Source organism: Ambystoma mexicanum, chromosome 5p, assembly GCF_040938575.1.
Source record: "Ambystoma mexicanum isolate Mex_15411 chromosome 5p, UKY_AmexF1_1, whole genome shotgun sequence".
In the NCBI taxonomy this organism is placed as follows: Eukaryota; Metazoa; Chordata; class Amphibia; order Caudata; family Ambystomatidae; genus Ambystoma; species Ambystoma mexicanum.
This window is the reverse complement of record NC_090930.1, coordinates 1144571221-1144597171: the sequence shown is the minus strand read 5'-3', so window position 1 is coordinate 1144597171 and position 25951 is coordinate 1144571221. Positions and strand designations below refer to the sequence as shown.

At 49.9% G+C, this 25951-nt stretch overlaps 1 protein-coding gene across 3 annotated transcripts in view; it reads right to left on the bottom strand.

Annotated features, from left to right (window-relative positions):
• The window catches only part of LOC138481457 (cadherin-6-like), a 295066-nt gene that overhangs the window by 69531 nt on the left and 199584 nt on the right, over positions 1-25951 (bottom strand). For all 3 annotated transcript variants that reach the window (XM_069613608.1, XM_069613607.1, XM_069613609.1), the window contains 3 exons: positions 12830-12949; positions 7035-7202; positions 5814-6001 (listed from right to left, as the gene is read on the bottom strand). In XM_069613608.1, coding sequence (XP_069469709.1) covers positions 5814-6001; positions 7035-7202; positions 12830-12949 — 476 coding nt within the window. The remainder of the gene's footprint in view (positions 1-5813; positions 6002-7034; positions 7203-12829; positions 12950-25951) is intronic.

The window sequence follows — 25951 nt, the reverse complement described above, 5'->3', positions numbered from 1 at the left end:
GGGAGGAGACAAGAGAGGGAGAGAGAGAGGGGGAAAGAGAGGAGGAGAGACGGAGAGAGCAGATTACGAGGGAGAGAGAGACAGGGGAGGGGAGAGGAGAAAGAGAGAGATTTTTTAAAGACTCTATAAGCAGGAGAGATACCCCCACACTGTGTGGGGGCAGTGGCTGGTGTCACTATATATACCAGTATATGCTGGCCTATTGGTGACAAGTGTGCATAGTTAATGCTACACTCTGCTCCATTAGGAGCACAGAGCCCTGGACTGTGTCCTGCAAAAAACTGTGCTGAGAATAGAATAGACCATGTATGGTACCCAAGGGATCCCAGCAAACTTGCATGCATATGATGAACGATGTTCATACAGAGAAGTGGGTACTAGTCCTGGAACCAGGGGCCTTGACAGTGCCACCCCCTCCATTTTTAAATCTCTTCAGGCATGAGAAAGGAAACCTGATGGGTGCAATTGTTTTTAATTCGATATATTTCAACTTGCGAAATGTGTTCTCCTGGGATGTGTTCTTTTTATGTGAATGATGGTTTTCTGCCGAGTATGCCCTGGGATATCGTGTGTCATTTCCCAGCATGCTCTTGGGTTTTGGGTATAGTGAACAGGAGTGCTTTAGCTGGGAGGGAGCCAGCCAGGGGAGGGCCCCGGCCGTCCCCCCCCAAAAATGCTAGTGAGCCGGGGCCCTGATAGGACTCACATAAGCTCCTCACAAGCCACGGCCTAGTCCTTCAAAAAAAGTGGGGGGGCTAGGATGCAGCACGCATTGGGGAGTGACGTCACATGAAGTGAACAGAATCGAAAAAATAAATATTCAAATTTCATGAAACTTGTCTTTGACAAATGAAAAAATGCACAGACCAAAGAAGTATTTCCCCAGAGAACATATTTCCTAATAACACTGCTGGCCAATTACACAAGGCACACACGTACGTGTTTAAGTACAAATCTTTAATAAAACATGTCATTTATAAGGGACTGTCAGCAGCCGATATTTCACAGGCCTCTTATCGGCGATTCCTGTGGTTAAGTCACTTGCATCTCACGTGTGCGACCTGGGTTTGAATCCTGGCCACATCAGCCATGCAGCGGAATGTTATAAAAAAAAAATCCTTATACACAGCAGGGACATGGTGCAAGCCCTTTCAGAAAAGTGGGCGGAGCCCCAGCCAGCATTCAAGAGCACATGGCACGTCAGGGTGTAGGTGTGATGTTCATCTGCTCGCAAAAGCAGTGATCACCCCTCCCCCTGCTCGCCTTGGTTAATGAGGAGAGATGCTTTTGTTATCAAAGGATAGTGGTTAGAATGACCAGATTTAAAAAAAAAATACCTGGACAGGCACTAGACATAGAAGTAGGACTAACGTAAACACAAGTAAAAGTGTAGTCCTACTTTTATGCCGCTGGCCTGTTGCAGGGGTGTGTGTTCACAGACACACTCCTCTCATTGAAGGAGAGCGACCGGGGTGGGGAAGGGGAAGGAAATGGTGGCGTGAAAAGCATTCACGCCCCCATTCACACGCAGGAAGAGTCGCGCCGGGTCTAATTTCGGGATTCTGGTCACCCTACTAGTGGCAGCATTGTGCAAAGTCTCGAGGGGTGAGACAATGAATTTACAAAGGAGCTTTCGGAAAACGAAGCATCTGCTTTTGCTGGGGCTCTGCACTCTAGACGGCAACAGGTTGAAAGCAGCCATCAACCTTTTTGAATCGAATATTGTTAGAAAGGTTTCAGTGCTGTGCTACTGGGAGCCAGATCACACGTTGTCAGGTTCTGTATTGTTTTTGTTGTTGCAGCAACCTGCCATCGCAAAAGCTGACTTCTCCCCCTTAAGCCACGCCCAATATTTTTAAGCCACACCCCTTGTTAGAGGTCCCCCTTGATTTCTCACCCCACTTAAAGCACTGGTGAAAGGTCACCTCACAATTCTGAACGGTTCCATGTCATTTTGCCAACAGGTCATTGAATTCAAAGTGATTACTTTGAAATGTTACATCGTTTTTTTTTTTTACTTAGGGCCTACCACCTTTAATCTCCCTTCCCTTTCACTACTGCCCCTACTCTAAACCCCTCCCCACCTCCCTTTAGCCCGTTAACCCACACGCCTATATATATTTAACCTATAAACCTGGCTCTTCAACATCACAGATTCAAACTGAAAAACCAAACCATCAAACGGGAAACACAATGAAAAGGATGACCAATCTAGGACGACAATGACAAACATCTACAACCAAATAAAGAAACTCTTACTACAACAAGAGAGACAACACTAAGTCTAATAGGACACAAGCAACACCCATGAAGACAGAATCCAGCATCCCTAGCCAACTCCCAGCGAACAACCTTCACCCACTCGATAAATGCTACTATGCATCATACCTGTATAAAGTTGGGTGAACGTTAGCACTTGTCACTCTAACAAAGCTGTGGATATTGGCAGGGGCATGGTCCGAAAAGAGTTGTGAATGAAGGCAGACGCCGCCCCTGGACATAATTGCAAGCGTTAGCATTGCCACATTCCAAAGGGGGTAGGAACGGTAACATGAATGAGCATCTAAATAAGATGATGAATTCCGAGCAGCCCCAACGCATGGAGGGAGTAAACCCGGGCTTACAGATACCACCCTCCTACTAGACTAGATTGGGAATGCTTTCTGGGCTAGACTGCAAGGGACGCAAAAACGCCTGCCTGCCCTGCATACAAACAGGGGCCACGTAGGCGGCCGGTACCCAAGTTGGGCAAGGTTATGCATATGAACGGATGCCATATGGGAAAGGGACCGTGAGTGCCGAACAGCCCTGATCTGGACATAGGCACGGAGACGCCCACACACCCCACCTAATTAGAAATATGGAAATTTAGCGCCTGACCTCAAGACAGCAACGCCAATTAACCAACCCACTAACAACTTCACCCTCTGCATACACCTCTTAAATTCTAACCAAAACACAACCACAAACCTACAACACAACAATCCGCACAAACTTCACTACACTGCAACAACAAAACAAAGCACACATAGACCCGCGCAACAGCACACAACGTCTTCCGACAGTATAACACCCCAAGCCCAGCCAACGGATTTCCGGGCTGAGGCCGCCAACAGCACATCACTGCTCTCTTGCACTTCTCCAGCTCATCCCACTAACCCCCCCCCCCGGACCTCCCTTGTTTTCAGAGCCACAAGAGCACCAGTGGACCACTCCAGTGGTGATAGTGTACGGTACTAATAACCTTTAACATTAACATATTTAGACATCTTTTCGAAGTAAGCACTTCCGAAGTAAATTAATTTGAAGTGATTTCCATCGGTAAACCCACGGGATGCTATTCTGAACATATCATTAAAGGAAAGTTTGGGCTGTGTTTTAGCAGATATTCTTCTCGGCTTGAAGCCTTAAGTAGTCAAAGCACTGGTGAACACTCAGTCTATGCAAACCCGAATTGTCACATCTTCCTGGGAAGCGTACAAGGGCCGATGCGCAACAATAGGGCCTCTAATTCCTTATTGTTATGCCATTGTTATTGCGATTTATATGGTAATCAACTAAAATACCGTATTTAAAATACTGCATCACCAAAGACCTGCATTTTTGGGACTACAAAAATCTTGTATTCCAAAGTACAGAATTAGGGGAACAGTGGATGCAGAGGTGACCCCGCTCTCCTAATTCAGTATTTTGGTCTGTGTGGGTCACGGGGTGTCCCCTGCATACACAAGTGTTGAGCGGGATACGACGAAAAAAAAATCTCGAATTACAAAATGCAAACCTATTGTGCTTGTTATGTTGTAGTTTGAGATTTTGGTTTTCGTGATATTAACGTACATCCGATTTATATCACACTGCTTCCATTTGCACGGTCTCCGGGCACTCTAGAGGATCTGAAAGGGAGGGAGGGGGCTGGGTTAGGCTAGTGTAGACAGAGAGGGAAAAATTCAAGATAGCGTGGGTTTTCCGTTGATGAATGCAGACCGGAAGAACCACGCAGGTTGCGTGAAGGTCAGCTTAGGGTCTAGAGCATAAAGGCATTTGTGCACAGAGGGGAGACTCGTGCACCATGGGTTCTAGGATGCATTTAGCGTGGCTATGGTATGTACATTGGTCTTAGAGGTGTGGTGTTCTGATGTTTGATGTCTGTTGGGGAGTGGGGTGTCCAATTGCCATGTGTGGGTGGCTTAGTTGGTATGCATATTGTGGGTTGGAACATAGACATGTGTGGATTAGTGTGGGGGGCCAGCAGTGGAATCCTGTTGGTGAGGGCTGCAGACCACCCTGAAGCCACACATCTCAAATCATAACATGGCATAAAAATTATGAAAAGGGTGTGAAACTTTCTATCTACACCCCAGAGTGGGAGAAAAGGAAAAGGCCCATGGAGAATAAAGGCAATGTCTCTTTTGACTGCTGTTCTATTACTTTTGAAACGAGCGAAGCACCAGTAAGACAAATGTTTACTCTGGAGCAGATTACGAGAAGACCCGAGACGTCAGATATACACCCGACTACTCCAACGTTGACATGTCTGCTCAACAGTGCACTGATCTCTGTGCATATTTAGGTCGGTGACATTTTAATGAGGGTTGTGCGAAGATACAGAAAAAACACGCAAGAAAGAAACATGTTGAAAAAAGAGCTTGTGGTTCTAGAAGGGGGAACAAAAAGGAGGATCTACCAAGTTTTTGTAAAAAAACAAACACACAAAAAAGCTACAAAAGCACAATGAAACAATGCACCGAGAATGAGGAACCGCCAAAAAGCCAGATCCATATTTGCACAAGAAAATTGGTTATCGCCCCTCTTTCTTCCCCGATTCACACCAGTGAGATTAGGACAATAGGCAACCAATCCAACCATGGGATACTGTGAATCTGGCCCAAAGTCCCCCAGCCCTGCAATGTGCAGAAGCATAGGGGCAACTACTGAACAAGGCCAGCAATTTTAGGCATGTGTCCCATGAAAGGGCAAACGCACCACACAAGGCTTGCATTGGTTTTCGCTGACTGGGGACAGTGGGGAAAATCCATGGAAACACATTTGTTTACACATGATACCGTGCACACTCCTCTGTGGGCTTGCTTTCCTCCAGTCCTGCCAAAAAGTGTTCATTGGACATCCCTGGTTGGCTGCTATAAATACAGTACGAGCGCTGACTTCAGACCTGCCCGTGGATTTTGAGTACCTTGGGAGTGGTGCAAATCATACAATATAAGTGCATAGATGACCTATCCCCACTAGTTTTATCACTCATCAGGTTGCATATATACAGTGCTGGAAATGGAAAACATTTATTGGGGGCCGTCCCTTCTTAGGAGGGGCAGGGCTTTGGGAAGCAGGGGGCGGGGCCAATGGGCGTGACCCCCGGCCAGATTGTGCAACAGAGTATCTCTAGATAGAACCCAATCCTAGCGATTTGCATAAAAGCAAAGAGCATTATGGGAACAACATGTCCACAATGTTGAACATATCTTATAGTGATTCATTAAGAAAACCTTTTAAGCAAATAATGGACTCTTCTGTTTTGATTGGTCACCCTAATCACCCGAATAAAGAGATGTCTGTAAAATGCAGGACATAAATACCAGTTTGAAAAGCTGTAAAAATGTATGTGAGACTTCGGCAGTTCGAAAGCCGAGTCTGAGCATTTTTTGCCGGAGCGCCGCTCCGTCTTGTTCCGGCCCATTTCCTGCACTGCATATATACTGTTGCCAAATAGTTCCCCATTGATATGTTGTACACGGGATTGCTTTGTCACGTCCTCCAGCTGGCTTCCAAAGCATTTCAAAGAGCCATGGCGTTCGCACCTTTTTCACCATGACGATTCCTTCCTGAGTCTCTCTGTCAGTGGTGATCTCGAAAGAGCCGGCGTCGTCCCCGTCGATAATGTTATACTCGATCTCCGCGTTCTCACCTACGTCGGCGTCATTGGCTTTTATCCTTCCAATCGGGTGCCCCACTGGGGCCGTCTCTAGAGTCCTGAACTGGTAGGTGCCTAGGAAAAAAACATTTTCAAAAGGCAGCAGGTTAGGTGTTAAAATGTAATCTGAACATGTACACATAGGACACAGGGACTCTAAATGTCAGAGCGGGCACGGCGGCGGCGGAGCGCGCTGCATCTCATTTCCGCCAAGTGACTTTCAGCAGAAAGGGGACATTGCAAAGAAAGTTCCAAAGGCACCAATCAATACTGTTCGTCCTGTAATTACTCCACATTTCAGCCACAGGCCCAGGAGGCTTGTGTTCATTATGTATTTCACCCCTGCCTTGACTTAGCTCAGTAAACAGCAGCTCGTCCCTTAGTGCACTTCCAGCAGCATCACATGCAAAAATAGCCTATGGATCAACCTATTGCAGCTTTGTACAATCCCATCCCATCTCTCCTGCGATGCAAGCGGGAAAGCAACGCAAGGTGGAGGGCTTCCCAACAATGCAAGGTTCTCCATGTTTTGGGCATCCCAAAGTAGTGCTTATTTGAGTCCCTCCCCAAGTCCCCTCGACCTCTGATAACATCTTATCTGTCTCCCCCCTTCCCTTCTCCTCCCACTCCCTCCCCAGCACTCCCTTGAATAGTCATTGACCTTTTAAGATAGTCACTTGTTCTGTTCCTTTCCTTATCCCTTCTCTCCACCCGCACACCTCCCCTCCTCCCCCTCCTCTTGTCATTCATGGACTGCAACAATTGTCAGGCCTTGTAATGTTACTGCTAGTCTTGTCTCCTTTTTTCCTTCCCCTTCTCTCCCTTATTGTTCCATGCACTTGTACTATCTGATATGATATGTTTATTTTTCACATTCCGATTTGCTTCAAGGACCTGTAAGAATGTAACTGTACCCTCCCATGTTCACTCCCTCCTTAAAGCGCTTTGAAACACATTGTGTATAGGTGCTATACAAATAAACAATCAATTCAATTTAATTCAAGGATCCCTCTCACTGGGCTCACAACTCTCTGAACGTAAAAACAGCAGCCCTCGGTCTAGACCGCTGTCTGCTGCCGTTACGGCGGGACCATGGCTGCCATCTTACTCTGGGGGAATCGCGGTGGGTTGTCGTTGACGTCGGTCAGAGTGATGTTCACGGTGGTGGTACCGGATAGTCCACCCATCTGGCCGCCCATGTCCTTGCCCAGAATGACCACCTGGTATCGCTTCTTGTTCTCTCGGTCCATGTTGGGCAAAGCGGTTTTGATGATGCCTGCAACAAGAGAATGCATGCTAGTTTTAAGAGAAGACTGCATGTATTGCATGAAGGGGAGAGAGCGCAGGGCCAGGAAGTCCTATGCTATATATGTCATGCTATAAATCTTATAAAAACGCCACCAATCACCACCACAGTGGTCTTACGGCACCAGTGCCTTTTCTGAGAAATTGGTATATTGTGCCCCCAACCAGGGTAACGAGAGTCTATTCTATGGAGGAATAAGGGAGCAAAAAGGAAAAGGTGAGGGGTAGGGAGATGCAGGACACACCTGGGAAGACACGCTGGGATTAAGGTAAAGGGAATGTGGTTGCAGGGGTGATTGTGTAATGGTAGACAGTGGATCAAATGGAAAGCTAATGAGAAAGAACACACATGCCTAATCGAACACCAGGTGTGGCCCGAGAGAAGGCGCTAGGGACATGATAAAGCAGCTAGTTTCACAATAAACAGAAGGCAGACAGACCTGTGATATTCGGCTTTTTAGACCTCAATTTTAATATATAAAACAACATGATAAAACACCTAAAACACCATGAGGCACCCGTTTGTGTTCTTGGTTCACACTGGCAATGTCCCGGTACTGCCCATTTCAAAGCAGGCCTATTTTTGCCAAAAGATGTTTAAAACCTTTTGTTTCGGTTCCATCGACCAATGTTATCTTTAAATAGTGTCACCACGGCCTAGTGTTGGGAGAGAGGGTGATGTGTGGAAGTAGACGGGGAGAAGTACTTATTCCAATTCTTCTCTCTGTCTCTCTCTGTCTCTCTCTCTCTCTCTCTCTCTCTCTCTCTCTCTCTCACACACACACACACCCCTGGTCAAAATTAAAAGTCTTTCTGCACCAGGAAGTCATGGTAATGGTTTGAGTGACAACGTCCGGTTTGAAAGAAGATGGCACCTCAATAGACCTCAAACCACACTGATCTGCGGGGAAGGTGTGAGGAATTCAACCATACACACGGTGGGTGTGCGTTCGCCTGGGCTTTTTTGAAATTTGAAATGAAATTGAATGATGGTAGATTAACCTCTGGAAAATGGGGTTGGGGCTAATTTGCACACATTTCCTATGCTCATTGCACGACATACGCATAGACCTGTGTACTCTGGGTGGACACAGCCTACTGATGCAGTCCTCTCTGTCATATTTAGTTGGGTTCTGACAGATGGAGTACATGATGCATCTCAGAAGGGGCAGGGACAAAACCTTCCTTCTGCCATGGCCGGCCTAATTAACTATCAAAGGCTCCATGGATCCCCCTGTCTGTTTGTTTACCCTCTGCAGATGGTGGCAGCAATTAACATAACTAACATACTAATAGAGTATATTTCAAACAGGCCCACACAGGGCCTGGCTGCAGAGGTATAACAAAAGACAGGAAAACCCCAGTAACCTTTGATATGTACTGTGTCAACCTGAAGCCAGCTTCTGCCTCTCAGTATTAAGGGCAGTGACCTGTCATGTCTGGGACTATGTGTTTACCTTAGGCAACCCCTGCAGGTGGAGCCCATTCAGAAGGTACGAGTATGTGGATTGATGTAGACAGAAAGTCTGTTTTTGCGCGACCTGTTGGTTTAATCAGGAACCACAGAGAGCTCCATTAACTAGAGAGACCCTTTGATCCACAACAGACAACAAGATGGGTGGGACTTAGTATTACATGTTTTCACCCCTTTGCCTTTTCTGTTGCAAAGCACTCTGGTTATGACTTATGGATACAAGATATTGTTGGTAGGGACCCAGGATTGGTTCATTTAGGTAGGCATAGCCTACACCAATCAATGTGGTCCATTTGGCTTTAAAATAGGGTCAAGCCCCTCTTTTGTGCAGATCGTCTGAAGACTTTGCAAGGAATAACAAGAAGAACTAATTTGGACCCTGGCTGAAGGTACAGGCTGCCTTACAGCTTCCACAGTGAAGGAAGGCCAGGATTTCCAAGAGGGAAGCAGGATCCCTCCCCTAAACATTTCCCAGGGAACAGAGGGAGATATTGACTCCAGAAGACTCTCCAGCAGCTCCAGAACCAGTACCCAGCCAGCACACAGCGTGCCCTGCTAGGCTCCGCAAGCAAGCTTCCTATGTGGGAAGTGCCAGAGAGTCTCTGAACCAAACCTAGTATAAGGCCGGTGCCTGCAACACTCTCCTCAGCTTTGGGCTGTCTGCCTTAAAGGATAACACGAGCCCAGTGAAGAAGCTAGGAGGAGTGCATTGACAAACATCAACCAATGTCCACCTTAAAGGACATTTTCAAGCAAGTCGAGCCCCTCGAGCGGCAACCAGCTGCGCCGCTGACTGTTGTTACGCCACAATCGCTCACACCATCCTAGACATCTCGACCAGTGCTCCAGACCCACCAAACAGCCCTGAGACAATGATTCCTGACCCTGAGCCACTGTGTTGTCCAGCCTTCTGCCGTCCAGCCTCACTGGCCGAACTGCCTGCCGCTTGATACCCGCAGCTGTCTCCCATCTTGAACCTGAAGCCGACTTGAAACTGTCGAGATCCAAGTACTTCTACAAGCACAAGGTACACAGTGGTTCTGTCCCCCTTCTCCGAAGGCCACTAGGGACAGTTTATGACCCATTGCACCCCTTGTGTTGAAACCAAGTATCCCTGAACTATTGAGATTAATTACTTTAACGACTACCCTCCTGTCAGTATCCAAAGTGCATCCCTTTTCCTTCTTGAAACTGTCTGTCCTCTGCATTCCTTTACAGGGTAGGTTATATTTTGTAGTGTGCTAGAACTGTCTGTTGTGGTAATAATAAAATAGATATTTTTAAACAAACTTGAATGGACAGTCCCTTTTATCATTTAGTTAGAATTGTATTTTCGGTGTGTTCCAACTAACCAACGGTGCACAACCTTGCAGAGATAAGCCTGTCGTTCCGTCCACGTTACCAAAATTGGACAAGGAGTTTTATAATTTGCTTGTATTTCCAATCTGTTCGGATCCCTTCTGGAGTACTAGGTGTTGGGTGATTGATGGTTTAGAAACTGATATTCATCTCTGGACCACTAGTGCCCCGGAAGTTGATTTGTCACAGAAGGTGGACTTTAACTTAACGTCCACAAGTGAGAATTTCTCAGGAGAAGGCATGGGCAAAATACACTCTGGCGAAAAAGGCATTGGCCAAATGCGCGTTAAATTTCACTTCACTGAAGTGGCGAAATTACCGCTGATTTCTTCTCTCCGGACAGAACTGAGTTTTGGTGAATTGTTAATTCAAGCCCACAAATATTTCAACTAATTGGGAGAGAGATATGTTTTTTACCGCCACAGTGGCTGACATATTTTCGTGCCAAAACAAGTAAAGGCCAAATGTGCAATTTCTTGTAGAAGAATCAGCAATTTTGCTTCACGGGAGATATGGGGAAGTGGTCGAATTTGGCCCAACATTTGCCATTACTTATGCTGATTAAATTTTAGACATTTCGCCTGCCTTACTCAGGAGCACTGTTTGCCTATGGTCAGGCAAAATATCAGACTGCCCGTGTGTTGTAGGGTCCTTCCTCTCAGCCAACTACCACGCCTAGAGCACGCTGATAAGTAAGTGCCGTTATTGGCAGTTACAAGTCAGCATAGTACAATGTTAATGTTAAAGGATATTTGTACCGCGCACCGGAGTGGTCCCCTGGTGCTCTGGCGGATCTGAAAAGGAACGGGAGTGGGAGGTGAGTTAGTGGGAACAAGCAGGATAAGTGCAAGAGAGCTGTGATGTGCTGTTGACAGCTTCAGTTCGGTTAACACTGTTCGCTGAGCATGGGGGTGCTATCCGGTCGGTAGCCGTCGTGTGAAGCTATGTGTGGTTTGTTTTGTAGTTGCGATGTAGTGAAGTTTGTGCGGTTTGTTGTGCTTTAGGGTTGTGCTTGTGTTTGGTTAGAGTTTGAGAGGTGCATGCAGAGGGGTGAAATTGTTAAAGGAAAGAAAGAGGAGACCCCCTTTGCATTTCTTCCAACTGTCCCCCAAAATTGATTGAATGATTCCCCACCTGATATGAGATGGTGGGCCTGATTCCCTCAGCATTTTCCAATGGGATTGCCCCCTTATAAAAACGCTTCTGTGAATCAGGCACGTTGTCTTGGTCGGCACACACGTTTATCTATATGTGGACATAACTATGCGGCGGGGCATATGGTCTATGCATTATGAACATGTGGGTTTTGCAGTATAGAGTGGTATGAATTCTCTATGGTTAGGAATGCATATGTGCATATGTGCAAACTAAGTACAACGGTCAGATGCACACCCTGCATTCAAAAAAGAATGACCAATGTAATATTTAATTATTTAATGCCTAAATAGTTGAATGGTTGTTATAAAAAAAAGCACTTAAGACTTTCACAGGTGCCAACTAGGGAGAAAGGAATCGATTCAATGTAAATAAGTCAAGGTTTTAGTGGCTGCATGTTACTTTACAAGTAATCTTGCCGCATTTACATTGGAGAGATGCCTTGTCCCATACTGAGGCATGGAGCGCACTGCCTGGTCGGTCCCCGCTGATTGGTTTAGCAATGGGGTGAAGTCCTAAAAAAAGAAGTGGGGGGACTCATTAACAAACGCAATTGGATGCAAGTCGCCAAAAATGAGCATATCAAGGTGAAATATCCACAATTCATTGAATTGGCTTTTAATAACCACCAAAATTTCACAGGACAAATGGCATTTGCCTTTCATAAAATCAACACACACACAAAAACAAGAGAGGATATTTTCATCTAATAGTGTTTTTAAAAACGTTTCAAGGTGTGCATGTTTTAAACTCCGAGAACCAATTATCAATGTTTTCCCTGGGACTTGCAGTACCGAAATGGGACATTTCACCTTCAGTTGTATGTTCATTTTCATCAGGTTATATAGTGCAGTGGTGAAGTGTCCGCCCTGTGAATCTAAACAATGTGGTTCAAGCTCTGAGGTTGGTGTTAATTCATGAATTCAAAGAAGACACTTTTGCTGGGGGGTCAGGGGGAGGGTCGGATGGGGTTGACTGAGTCCACCCTCTGAAAAAAGTGGGTGGACTCCGTCCACCCGCGTGCACCCTCGACTTGAGCCCTGTATGTGGCAAGATGTGTGTGAGCCGGTCGCCTCAGTGGGGAATGTGTGATTGCAGCTGCAGGGGCATGGGATGTGTTGCCACATAGACGCATGCGCCTGTCCCAATTGTATGAGTCTGTAATCATCCTTCCTGCGCCCCTCTCATTTGTCCTCACTTCACCCCACTCCCACACAAGCCCAGCGAAAGCCAGCTAACCCCTCCTGAAGGCTCTGTGTTTTTTCTCAGGCGGCTTCCTTAAGTGCTCGGTGCTCAGAGGAGGCGGGAACGGGCCGGAAACGGGTCTTCCAGAAGCGTGTTTCCATCCCATGATCTGTTCTTGGCGCACACTGGATCGCCTGAGTGGATTCCTAGTTATTTCACTTGGTGTCGATGCTCAGGTTGTGATGTTGTGATGTCGCTGGTGACGGGTGAGTTTGTCAGACAGTGGCAGGGATGAAGATTGAATTGATCTGAAGTCTGTGTCCATTATCCCCCTCTTCGGGCGACATGAAACTAATAACAGTGGCAAGGAGGGTAAGGGGGAAGGTGATGGGATGAGAGGGATGCTGGAGAGAGTGCACACTGACCTGTCTCAGACTCCACCGAGAAGTATGGCTGCCCCTGGAGGATGCTGTAGACCACGCGTGCGCTGTTCCCGTAGGTTGGATCATCGTCGTCGTTTGCGGTGACCTGCACGACAAATGTTCCTAGGAAAACAGGAATGACACAAGATAAAAACACAATTACTCTTGGCAAACAAGGAATACACAAGCGTGCAACGTTTAAAACCATCCTTAATGAGGACTTGACTTGGTGTTGAGTGGTTTCAGATCCAGAAAACTCTATACCGAGCCCAGGGCCTAGCGTGCAAAGGGCCCGCTAGACATTCAGACCACGAGAGGTCACTTCAAGCCGTTGAGAAGCATCAGATCTGGTACTTTAGCTAGGCCTGTGATGCTGGATTCTGGCTAGTATGTAGCATCAGATCTAGTACTCTAGCTAGGCCTGTGATGCTGGATTCTGGCTAGCATGTCGAGGTGGCCCACTAGCTGATCATGCCGCTAGCCATTGCAATGCCCTTTGTCTTTCCTTGCAAGACCAGCAAGCGTACCGTAGCACCTAGCGGTGGCAAACACTCATTATGGTTTCGCCGAGCCTGGCGACTTCTAGCCAGGAAACACTTGCACCAGCCTGGCTCCTCTCCTTCAAATTGTTGCCCATTCAAACTAGTTTTCATCGGTTGCCTCCAATCGGCTCTATTGTTGATCAGCTCCCAGTTTTTTTTCTTATCTCGTTAGTAACAACTCCATCATATGACACAATACAAACATCTGTATACACTTATCAGGGAACTGCCTTGGAAAGGAACTGCCTATTGCATGTGTCTATAACCCTGCTTCTCCCCAGCAGCGGGGTGTCCAGACTCAATTGATTCGGGTGGCCCAAGTGAAGGACTGATTTATGCAAGGGTGTATTGAAGTACGATTGCGCTTGTGCGCGCACACACACACACACGTGTCTGAATAGCATTAATGTACTATTTGCCTCCACTACCAATATCCACTTTAATTACTAACATTAGTGTCTTACATTCCGATGTTCAAAGTTTAATTATCATAGTTTAAGATAATGGGGTGGCACCCGGGTTAGCCAATCAGATTACTGGGGTAGCACGGGCCACCCCAGGCCACTCCCTGGACATGCCACTGCTTTCCAGGTGTTTTGAACCACAATTCCAATGATCCCTGTCCATTAACTATGCTAGCTGGGGCTAATTGGACTGGTAGTACAAAACACCTGAAGAGGCAGAGGTTGCAGACACCTGGCCTTTTCTCTACAGCAGGGAACCTTTATTGGGTAATGCGACTGACCTGAGGCGGTGTCCAGAAGTCTCAAGTGACCCTGCGGCAGGCAGGACTTTCTCAGCCAGTCCCGTTTAGTTCCTCTGCATTCTGGGACTTGTAGCAGAGCAGTCACAACTGCAAGTCCCAGAATAAAATTGCAAAATCAGAGTTGGTTAGCTATCTGAAAGTTATAGGGGCAGTTTGAGCGAGCTCTCAGTGACATTCTGTAGCCCATGAAATTGGCTTGCCTACATGTGTTTGCGGAATAGCGACCATTAACTTAGTAAATTATAAAACGTTATACGTTGATTTCAAGTGCAAACACCTCACAGAGAAAACCAGAGACTGGAGTTTTGCCTTTTAAACACATTTTCCTAAGTGACTGTTATTAGCAGTTGCCAAATTACTATTAGTACCCGGCGAGAGTCAAGCAGAATGAAACACGCATTCTGATTGGCTCTCGCCGGGTCCTTACCCGGCGAGAATCCGTCGGTTCTTGGCCGGGATCCCATGGTCTTGTCCTCTGCGTGGGGGCGTGGCAGACCCTCAGCCAATGAGGAGGCTCGAAGCAGGGCCATCCCCACTCCGAGCCTCCCCACGGCTGAAAGGCTGCCTTCGCCCCCACTGGGGACTCAGGTAAGCTTTTTTTTTTCCCCTTCCCTCCCTCCTCCCTACCCCACCCCACTTACCTTCTTGCTCCTGCGTCCCTGGTGGGGGACGATGGCAGCCTCCAGCAGTGTGGAGACTCCACGCCTCCACACAGCTGGAGGCTTCCATCATCCCCTGCCCGGGACGCAGGTATCTTTTTTTTTTTTTCTCTACCCCCTTCCCCTCCCTCCCGCCCTCCCAACTCCACTTACCTTCTGCTTCTTTTTTTTCGGGAGCGGAAGCGCTGGGAACACTTGTGGCCATGCAAAGGCCGCCATGGAAAGAGAATACAGACTCCCGTTTTCCCTTTCCCGGCGGCCATTTTTTTGGTAGTTTTTTTTTCTGTCCCGAAATGCCGCGGCTTTTCGGGGCAGAAAAAAATGCTTTTAGTGCCCCGGTCACGCATATATTGAGGGCCGTGGTACTAATAGCAGTATGACCCTCGTGGTGGGGGCATTACCAACTCATTAACTATGGGCCCTGGGACATTACCTGAGTCGGTAATGCCCCCGCCGCTCGGGTCATATTGCTAATTATTATTTATTTATTTGGTATTGGAAAATTGCCTCCCAAGAAAAACCAAAGCCATCTCTGATTGATTTAAAAGGAGCTTTAGCTGGCGCAAAGTGGGCATGCGCCAGATTTGTAATTGGATGCCTTTCATCAGCAAGATGACACTTTTCAGATTACGCCCAGCGTCTCCTCTTCTCTCAGCACATGGCATTGCCATGTCTCCTAGGCATGCCATAACGGTTCAACGTGAAAACACCTTGTTGAAAAACGTCTTACTCAATAATGCCTTTTTTATTATTAATACTTGAATTTAAGCACAAGATAATGATTTTTTTAAGGTTAAGAGAACCGATCAGAGACACCGGCCTCGTCCTCTAGAGGTAGATACTTCATTGTTAATTAGTCCACTGGCTAGCTATCCATGGAGTCTGGTCGAAAATGTACGAGTTTTCTTAAACTGGGCCATTTTCCATCATCTCGTTTGAGGATTGAATTGTCATTTTTAACGCCAGGTCTATAAGTTTCACCGCAGCTATGGTCCATCTTCTGGTTTCCCCAGATATGTCCAGGTCTGCCGTCCGAGGAACAATAAGCAATGATTCCAAGAAGATACGGCGATTCTGGGTTGTCTCTGGGCACATCAGAACACGATGCCTTTCTGCTTTTTTTAACGTTTGTTTCCACTTGTCCTTTTGAAGGGCACTTACCCCCTCCTCTCCTACCTACCAACCGTCCTTTAATTATCTCCCCTTTGTTCACGGTAGATGCAAATGAGAGACTTTTTTCAGAAGGCTTTTTAACCGGATACGCAGGGCCGGACTGGGGCATAAAATCGTCCCAGGCACCAATGAGAAAGTGGCCCACAGTTGCAAATGGCAATTCAGTCCTTTTGTCACAAACTGTTTGAATAGTACCCAAGGGGGAGTTTTTTGATAAAATGTGATGCAGATTGTGCATTTTAAAGAATATTTATTCAGCAGCACTGGTCAAATCTACTAACCACATGGTGAAGTAACTCATCAAACTGGCCCACACTGGCCAAAAAGTGGCCCACTTTGACCCAAAATTTAGCCCACACTAGCATTTTGCGTTTCTGGTTTGTGCATTGCCCCAGGCTTGGACTGGCCAATAGGGCAATAGGTCCATGGCCGAACCAAAAATGCAAAATGCTGGGCTGGCCCAGTTGTTTTGGTCAAAGTGGGACAATATGCAGCTAATAGTTTTGACCAGTTTTGCTGAATAAATATTCTTTAAAATGCACAATTTGCATCCCACTTTATCAAAAAACCTCCCCCTTGGTTACTATCCAAACAGGGTCACAAAAGGAATGAATAGCAACTGTGGGCCACTTAGCGGGGGCAGCCTAACACCCTTCGCCTCCGCCCCACAGCACTCACCACTCTTCCCTCCCGTCGTCCCGGTGTAGGGTAAGGCCGGCACCGCTGCCCCCCCCCCCCACCTCCCCCCATTCCCCTCTTGCCGGCCTTCCCCCTTCCACCTCCCTTCCAGGCGCAAACAATCATAGGCGGAGACAATTGTACGGTTGGAAAGTTAATGCCACAGCAGCTTTATTTTGCATAAAGTCTTGGAGTTATCTTACATACGATCCGTAATTCGCCACACCACAGGTTCTTCTACTCCGTGTGAGGTTACCTAGGGTCACCCCCCCCCCCCTCCCCGTCGTCGTCCCGAGGATGTCTCCGGGGTACCCCGTCCCTGTCTATCTTCTCTCTACCCCGTGCTCCGTTGTCGCTGATTGCCCCTTGCCCCATCTGTATCGTGCCGTACACCACTTAACTTTGTTCCGTAGGCCCCAACTTGCCTCTCCTCCCGCCCCCTCCCCTCTTTGCTTCCTCCCCGGTTCCCCTTCTATCTACCGCAGGCCGCCCCTTGGCGCCTGGCAAGTTAGTTCCTATACAGACACCACCGACAGTGCCCAATACATCACATACATACACCGGGCCGGCCCCGCCCTCCGGTGCCGACCCCCCACCACTTTCTCCCTGCCTAAACGGTCATCATCTTGCGATGTCCTTCTGCCTATTGTCCCGTGCTAATGAGACTCCCCGTCCCTCCTTCTGTAGCCCCGCCTCCACCGGAGGCCCTCTTACTCCAGTTCCTTCCCCCCCCTGGAGGGCTTCCCCTTGTATACCTTAGTTGTGTTTTGACTTCGTTCTTTTGCCCCCCCCCCCGACCCTCTCTTTTGAGTTTGGAATGGTTTCCAAGACCCCTATCACCCTCCCCTTTTCCCAGGGCCTCCCCCGAGTCTAGTACTCCGGGGGCACCGTATGATCTAATCTGTTGGCTGTGCCTTCCCCTATGGGCCGGACAGCGCTTTTCTACAGGGATCGCATTGTAACTCCGCCGGGCGACCTGAAAAAGAAAGAAATTGGTTACAACACATTTCTTCCTAACGGGAGGGCGGGTGGGAAAGCTTCTTCTTGTCCTTGGTCGTGGTGAGGGGGGGGAACAGGAACCCAGGAGACGAGATCGCTCTGGAGGCGATCCTGGCCCTTTTGTAGTGGTCTACCCCTCTCCGGCTTCCTGTTCCCCCCCCCCGGCGACCCCCTCCCCCTATAGCGCTCCACGTGTGCCCCCCAGCCACTTCCGGGCGTCCGCTTCCCTTCCGTCCCGCCCACCCCTTCCCCCCTTGCGAGTGATAGTTCCCCCCCCCCCTCCCCCCGCCCCCGCACACCGCCCGTGAAGGGGGGTGCCGCGTGGGGGGGGGGGGGGGGAGAGGGGCGGAAGGTCTCTGGCCCGGCAACCCCCACTAAGGGGCGGCGCCTGCCATGCCGCGTCCCGCGCGCATTCGCCCGCCGTAGCGGGGGCAGCCTAACACCCTTCGCCTCCGCCCCACAGCACTCACCACTCTTCCCTCCCGTCGTCCCGGTGTAGGGTAAGGCCGGCACCGCTGCCCCCCCCCCCACCTCCCCCCATTCCCCTCTTGCCGGCCTTCCCCCTTCCACCTCCCTTCCAGGCGCAAACAATCATAGGCGGAGACAATTGTACGGTTGGAAAGTTAATGCCACAGCAGCTTTATTTTGCATAAAGTCTTGGAGTTATCTTACATACGATCCGTAATTCGCCACACCACAGGTTCTTCTACTCCGTGTGAGGTTACCTAGGGTCACCCCCCCCCCCCTCCCCGTCGTCGTCCCGAGGATGTCTCCGGGGTACCCCGTCCCTGTCTATCTTCTCTCTACCCCGTGCTCCGTTGTCGCTGATTGCCCCTTGCCCCATCTGTATCGTGCCGTACACCACTTAACTTTGTTCCGTAGGCCCCAACTTGCCTCTCCTCCCGCCCCCTCCCCTCTTTGCTTCCTCCCCGGTTCCCCTTCTATCTACCGCAGGCCGCCCCTTGGCGCCTGGCAAGTTAGTTCCTATACAGACACCACCGACAGTGCCCAATACATCACATACATACACCGGGCCGGCCCCGCCCTCCGGTGCCGACCCCCCACCACTTTCTCCCTGCCTAAACGGTCATCATCTTGCGATGTCCTTCTGCCTATTGTCCCGTGCTAATGAGACTCCCCGTCCCTCCTTCTGTAGCCCCGCCTCCACCGGAGGCCCTCTTACTCCAGTTCCTTCCCCCCCCTGGAGGGCTTCCCCTTGTATACCTTAGTTGTGTTTTGACTTCGTTCTTTTGCCCCCCCCCCGACCCTCTCTTTTGAGTTTGGAATGGTTTCCAAGACCCCTATCACCCTCCCCTTTTCCCAGGGCCTCCCCCGAGTCTAGTACTCCGGGGGCACCGTATGATCTAATCTGTTGGCTGTGCCTTCCCCTATGGGCCGGACAGCGCTTTTCTACAGGGATCGCATTGTAACTCCTCCAAGACTCTCTGCGGGCAGCCGGCGGCAGAGAGTTCCCCCCACCCCCTTTCCCTCCTCCCCGCTTTCCATGCCCTTATGCACAACCCACTTTCCGTAGCCCTTCTATCCATTCCAGGCACATTAGCGCTGTTCCTACATCTGATAAGTGTGTTCCGTCAGAATCGAAATACCCAGGTACTTTTAGAGTTAACAGGGGATGCCTTACCCAGGCCATACCTCTGTTTTTTAGAAATCCCCCCATCTTCCCGTTGATCTTTCTTCTCGATTCCTCGATCGCCCCGTGTCGAGCCGCCCCCCTCCATACCTTTCTGGGGATGATTTCTGACCACATTGTTTCAGCCCCCCTAAATTCCCTGCCAATTCTGGTGAACAGGGCCCTTAACTGTGCGGATAAATCTTTGCGTCCCTTTGTAACCAGATCGTTCCCCCCCGTGTGAATCAGTATCACGTCGGGGTGACCGTGCATGTGTAAAGCCGCTACTAGAATATCCCACAGCTGGTCGCAATGGAGGCCGGCCTTTCCCAGCCACTGTATCCTTGTCTGCTGGAATCCCAGGTTCCCATCCCTGTGTGCCGTCCGCGCTCTACCCGCTGCCCGAGTCACGAAGGAATGTCCTACGATCCACACCAGTGCTGCATCTGGGAGGAAACATGACAGTGATTAACATGTGTACCCCTCCTTCTGTTCCCCCCCCCTCCCCCCCCCCTTCCCGTGCAGGCTGGTTTATAAGCGTACATAAACCTTGTATTTGTCGGACTCCCACCGGCCCAGCTTCTTGACTTCCTCCTCCCCCATACCCTCCCTACTGGCCGTGGTAGCCGCGCCTATGCGGAAAGAATGTGTTGAATATTGGGCTGGGTTTTCCCCGATACTGCGTAGTGTAGTAGCCAGTACCTGTCGGAACTGAAACTGCGTGAGGGGAGAGCCATTGGCGTGAGTGAATAGATACCCTGGTCCCTCCCTCCTTATCGCTAGGTACCGTTCCATGTTTTTTACTGGACAGAATGAGTCTTGCCCTAAACTAGCCAGGGCCAGGGGGCAGCCCTTGGCTCCCTGGTCGGTTTTTGATACCCTAATCCTTATGTGCAGTACCTCGCTCCTGATGGTGATGTCCCCTATTAACAACGCCTTGTACTCCCCATCGCCCTTCGCCGCCGCCACCCGCTCGCTCACCCGTAGAGCGCCAAAAAAGGCCGTGGCGAAGCAGGCCTTGAACATGGTATGCTCGTGGCCCGAATAACATACGTCTGCCAAAGCACTCATTAACCTCTTTAGCAAATGGAACTCAATGGGTCTCCTCTCGTGTGTTGTTCGTGGGGTATCCCTATCCCTGTCCCAGCCTTTCAGGGCAGACCTGACCAAAAAACCTTTGGTTGGGTCGGCCGTACCCTCCAGCTGATGATGGAAGGCCACTGCGCTGAGGTGCGCCGCCATCCATGACCTGGATTTTCCTTCCTCTTTTGCCCGGAGCGTAAAACCGTGTACCTTCGCCTCCCCGCTCACCTCCCCCAAGTGTCTGGTGTAATTTAGGAAAGTTGAAAAGTTATTTCGGTAACGTGCCCTAGTGCTCCCTGCCAATGCTCGGGTGGCTAACTGACGCATTCCTTGCTCCAGCTTACTAGTTGCCACAGCTGCTCGTTGAAGGGTGTCATGTTGTGATGCGCCAGCGGATGTGCCTTCCGGAATCGAACCATCTGCGAACGAGAAAGGGCGTCCGCCGCCGTATTAGTCACTCCTTCAATGTGCCTTGCGCTTATCGCTGCATTTATATACAAGCATTTGCGTACTAGGTTGCGCAGCAGGGAGAGTGTGGCTGGGCATCTTGCCGCGTTGTTATTGATCGCCTGTACGACGGCCATGTTATCCGACCATATCACCAAACGCTTGTTGGTCAATTCGCCCTGCCAAATGTGTAAAGCCGCCACGATCGGGAATAATTCCAATACTGTTATGTTCGTGCACAAACCCCTTCTACTCCACTGTTTAGGCCAGTCGCCCCTGCACCACTCCCTTCCCAATATGGCCCCGAACCCTCCCCGCCCTGCTGCGTCCGTGAACAGCTGTAGCTGAGCGCTGGATGTCCATGGTGTCTGCCATATGCATATCCCATTGAAATCCTTTAGGAAAGTGCGCCATACTTGGAGGTCCTCTTTCATGCCCTTCCCCATGCGCACCTTGTGCCATGCTGTTACGGATCCCCCTGTGGCCATGGCCAATCGCCTGGCGAACACCCTACCCGCCGGAATAACCCTTGCAGCGAAATTGAACTTCCCCACCAGGAATTGAATGTTCTTCACGGTGACACGGTCGCTAGCAAGTGCCGCGTCAATGTCCGCTATAAATTCCTCGATCTTGTCTCGTGGCAAGCGGCATGCTCCCTCCTCGGTATCTATTTCTATCCCCAAGTATGTTAGTTTGGTGCACGGCCCTTGGGTTTTGTCGTCCGCCAGAGGAACCCCCAGCTGGTGTGCCAGTGTAATGAATGTATCCAGTAACGAGGCGCAAATGTTTGTGCCCCGACTTCCTACAAACAAGAAGTCATCGAGGTAATGTGTTTTCCCGCCCCTCCCCTCCATTTTTCCCAGAACCCACTCCAAGAATGAGCTGAATGCCTCAAAGTATGCACACGAAATGCTGCACCCCATTGGCATGCATAAATCCACAAAGACTTGATTTTCAAACTGGAAACCTAGTAAATGGAAACTGTCCGGATGCACCGGCAGTAAGCGGAATGCGGCCTCTATGTCTACCTTAGCCAGTAAAGCGCCCTTGCCCGCCATCCGTGCAAGGCTGACGGCTTGGTCGAAAGATGCGTAAGAAACCGAACAGTCTGACACGTCCAGACCATCGTTCACCGAACCCCCTTTTGGGTATGATAAATTGTGTATGAGGCGAAACTTGCCCTTGTCCTTTTTTGGCACGATCCCCAGCGGAGATATGATGAAGTGTTCTAGCGGGGGGCTCGTGTAAGGTCCCGCCACCCTCCCTAGTTCTATTTCTTTGAATATTTTGTCCCTCACCACCGAAGGCCAATCTTTTATGGATTTGGCGTTCTCCGCATACCTTGACCCAATGGCCCCCTTGTAAGGAATACGAAAACCCATCGTGAAACCCTCGGCCAATCTGTTCCTTTCTTCTGAGTGGGGGTATTGTGATAGCCATGCCAACAACTTCTCTACCTTTATCGGTGAGAACCCTTTGTGATTTAGGACGTTCCGTGATCCCCTCCCTTCCCTGGCCCCTTTAGTTCCATCCCGCATTTCTTTACCGTGGCCGCCTTGTCTGAGCGGTCCCTTGGGAGTCCATGTCCCTGCCCCTGCCATCTGAGAAGTACCATCCACACAGTCACCTTTGAAAACAAAATTTTTTATGGATAACATATCGTTAGGTTACAGGATATTATAACTGCCAAGTTTGTACATATCATTAGGTTACAGGATATTATTAGCTGCAAAGTACGTACTAGTATACACCCTTCTACACCTTCGTGGCACCCCTCCCCTCCTGTCTGCCTTATCGCGTTTGTTTTGTTGGATCGGTCGCTAATCGGCTTCGGCAGCTCCGGGCTGCATGTCCCTGTACCCCACACAGTGAACAAGCGTGTCGGAATTTGCAACTCGGGCCCCAATTGCAGAGACCTCCCTCATTGAAAAATCGGCAATATGACTGGGTCCTCCCCATCGTCAGGGCCGGTGTCCCGCTGCCCCCCGTTCTAGCCGTCCCTTGTGTCAGTGCTGATGGTAATAAAGGCGCCCCTGGCCGGCCGGCTTGCGTTGCTCCCCCGTTATTAACCCAAGTGGATGCCTCGACCCTACTTCCCCCCCCAGGGCCTGTTTTGTTGAGAGCCGGTCCCATGGTTGTTCCCGGCCCGGGCAGGATCAATCCTTCGTGTGTGATCTCCAACTGGTTCCCCCGGCCTCCTGTGAATACTATGGACCCATCTGCCTGTTCAATGGTGCCCCTGGTAGAACCCAACCAATCCTCCACTGATTTGTGTACCCATTTTAAGTCTGGGTCATGTGCCATCCTGAGGCGGAATCGTTGGTCCCTTAAGAACCATTCGTTGCCACCCAGTATGTTGTGTTCTTGAATCACGCAGGCCCTGTAACCCATCAGTGCCGGGCTCAAGGAAGGATCTTTTAAGTGTATGGTCTGGGCCAGGATTTTAAACGCTGCCAGCCAGTTGGCTAAAGTTTTAGCCGGCCTCACCCTCTTTCTGGCTTTGACTGTCTCCCTCCCCCCAATGTCATGCAGTGTGTCCTCCCCCTCCATTTCGTGCTCCAATAGGGACAATAAATCTATAAATTTCCCATCCCAGATCTGCTTCTTTACCCTTCCTGGCAGTAACCAAGATGAATAGTCGTCGCCTGTGGCGGCCGGTAGCTTAGCCGGTGGCCCTGCGCCTGCCTCTCCTTGTACTGGCATTGACGATACGCCCGTTGCCATCTCTCTAGTCGCTCCACCTGTCGCCCCTGTGCCTCTCCAAACGTTGCTCACCCCTGCTGCGGGTGTGCCAATGTTGTTTGCCGCGGGGGGAGACCTGCCTGCTTTTTCAAGTAAGCCGGTTACCACCCGAGTAATGTCTTCTAATCCCGCCCCGTCGTGGTCCCACGTCCCAAAGCCACTGACCAAACAGTATCAAGAACTACGTTACCAACATATGTCCTTTGAAAAACACAAATAAAATTAACAGCGCCCTCCCAGCGCATGAAGCAGTAACCCAATAACCTCCATGTAAACGTTAACATGCCAACGGTTTAAACCCGTGCATGGCCCCCCCCTTTGAAACAGCGCGATCAACACACTTCAAACCACCCCCCCCCCCCGTTTTGCAAACCAGCATTCGCAATAAGCTTTCCCGAAACAGCACTGTGGTCTCTCAGCCAACCCTACGACATCAGATCGTGCGGCACGGCGGCCTGTAAGGGAACACCAAGCAATGGCATGCAACATCAAGCTCCACCGCGAATACCCTCCAGAGTTCTAAACCATTCCTGTATGCTCGTGCTGCCCCCCTGGCCACCACTCGCCCCTTAATACACTCCGTTTAATTTGCCTAGGAATTGTATTTGCCAGCCCTAGGTCCGTTTCCGCTTGGCCCCATTGCATTGTGGTATTTGTGGTACAGGGGGATGATGGTGTAACAGCAGGGCTGACTTATAAATTCCCTTCCCGCACCTCTGCTAATGTCTAGGGTGTGTACACGGGGCAGTGAGTGGTGGGAAATCCTGCCCCCACGCTCCCCCCCTCAGGCGACAAATTCCCGTCTCACTATTAAAGTATACCTCCACCGTGTCCATCCTGAGGTCTATCACGAACCCCCTGTGTTCGCAGACACCTAACCCTTGGCCACAGACAATGACACGACCGCCCGTACCGTTTCTTGCCCTATTAAGGCTGTGATTCCACGCTAGTCAATGCAAAATAAAAAATACCCACCGACACCATGCACCCTCCATTTATGCCTTTAGCAAGCCCCCAACTCGTTTTTTTTTTTTTTTTTTTTTTTATTTTTTTTTTTTTTTTTTTATTTTTTGCCCCCGTGTCGCACGAAATATTGCCGTATATCGCCTGTAATTTCATTTCACATAATTAACCCCCTTACCCAACGTACCGTATGCGGCACAAAATCCGAAATGCCCCTGTGAATGCTCGTGATGAACTTGCCCCGACGACACATAAGTTCCTCGGCGGCAAATGAATGGCAATAACACGCGACACTGAAATGATTCTTCTATTACGCACATTCTCAGTGCCTTGTCACTTGCACGGATTATATATGTTTATGTCTAAAATAGCTCAATTCCCTTCCTCATTAAACTACCGCACCCATAATGCTCCACACTCGATATGTTCTCAAACCTTAATAGTGTCACCCACACTTCGACACATCTAACAATTCCAACCGATTTCCGCCATTTGCCACGTGGCTGCCTCTCCCCACGGTTGCCCGTGTTGCCGGGATTGAAACCCATTTCTGACTGCATACCAGGCTCTGCATATCAACCTATCTATGAGCCCTCATGCACCGAGATCGCATACAGTGAGGTAGGCGAAGTACGCCATCCCGCCGCCCCTGACAATTACAGTAGTGTTGAGGACTCTGGCAAACGCGGTGGCTAACTGCCCTGTTTTCTTGTCATTGCGGCAAGTGATCCCCAGACACCCGCCACAGAAGAAGCCTGCTTGTGCACGCTTTTTTACATTGCCTAGTGCATTATAACCACATTTGTATCCCGGACCCAAGCGGACGCGCAGAGCAATCCCGAAACCCAACAATACAACACCCCTGCGGCTGCACCGGCACTCGCCTGCCATCACCCAACCACCAGCAAGGCGCAACGCTCGCTATGCGATTACCATGCATAATCACAGACGATCCCACCTCCTACCCCTATTCGCCATATGCCGCGGCTTCCGAACGCCCCCCTCCCCCCGGCCATGCACCGCCTACACCGCATATGCTGTGTACTCCCATGGGGGCCGGCTGCAGAACCCCCACCCGAGCACGGGCCCCCTGGGGCCCGCGCCGCAACAACACCGTGAAATCCTCCCCCCCATGTTCGCCCCTCGTGAACCCGTCAGCACGAAACCCACAACAACTGCCCCGGCACTCAAGCGCTCACCTGTAATCCCCCACGTGACGACCTACGATCTCCGGGACAGCAACTCTCGCTGGCGACGCCCGAACTCCTCGCTCCTACACCGGAACCCCGAACTCCTCGCTCCTTCAATCGAACCACGGGAAACCAGGACGCCAACAGCCGCTGGAACCGAAAGCTTCTTCTTGTCCTTGGTCGTGGTGAGGGGGGGGAACAGGAACCCAGGAGACGAGATCGCTCTGGAGGCGATCCTGGCCCTTTTGTAGTG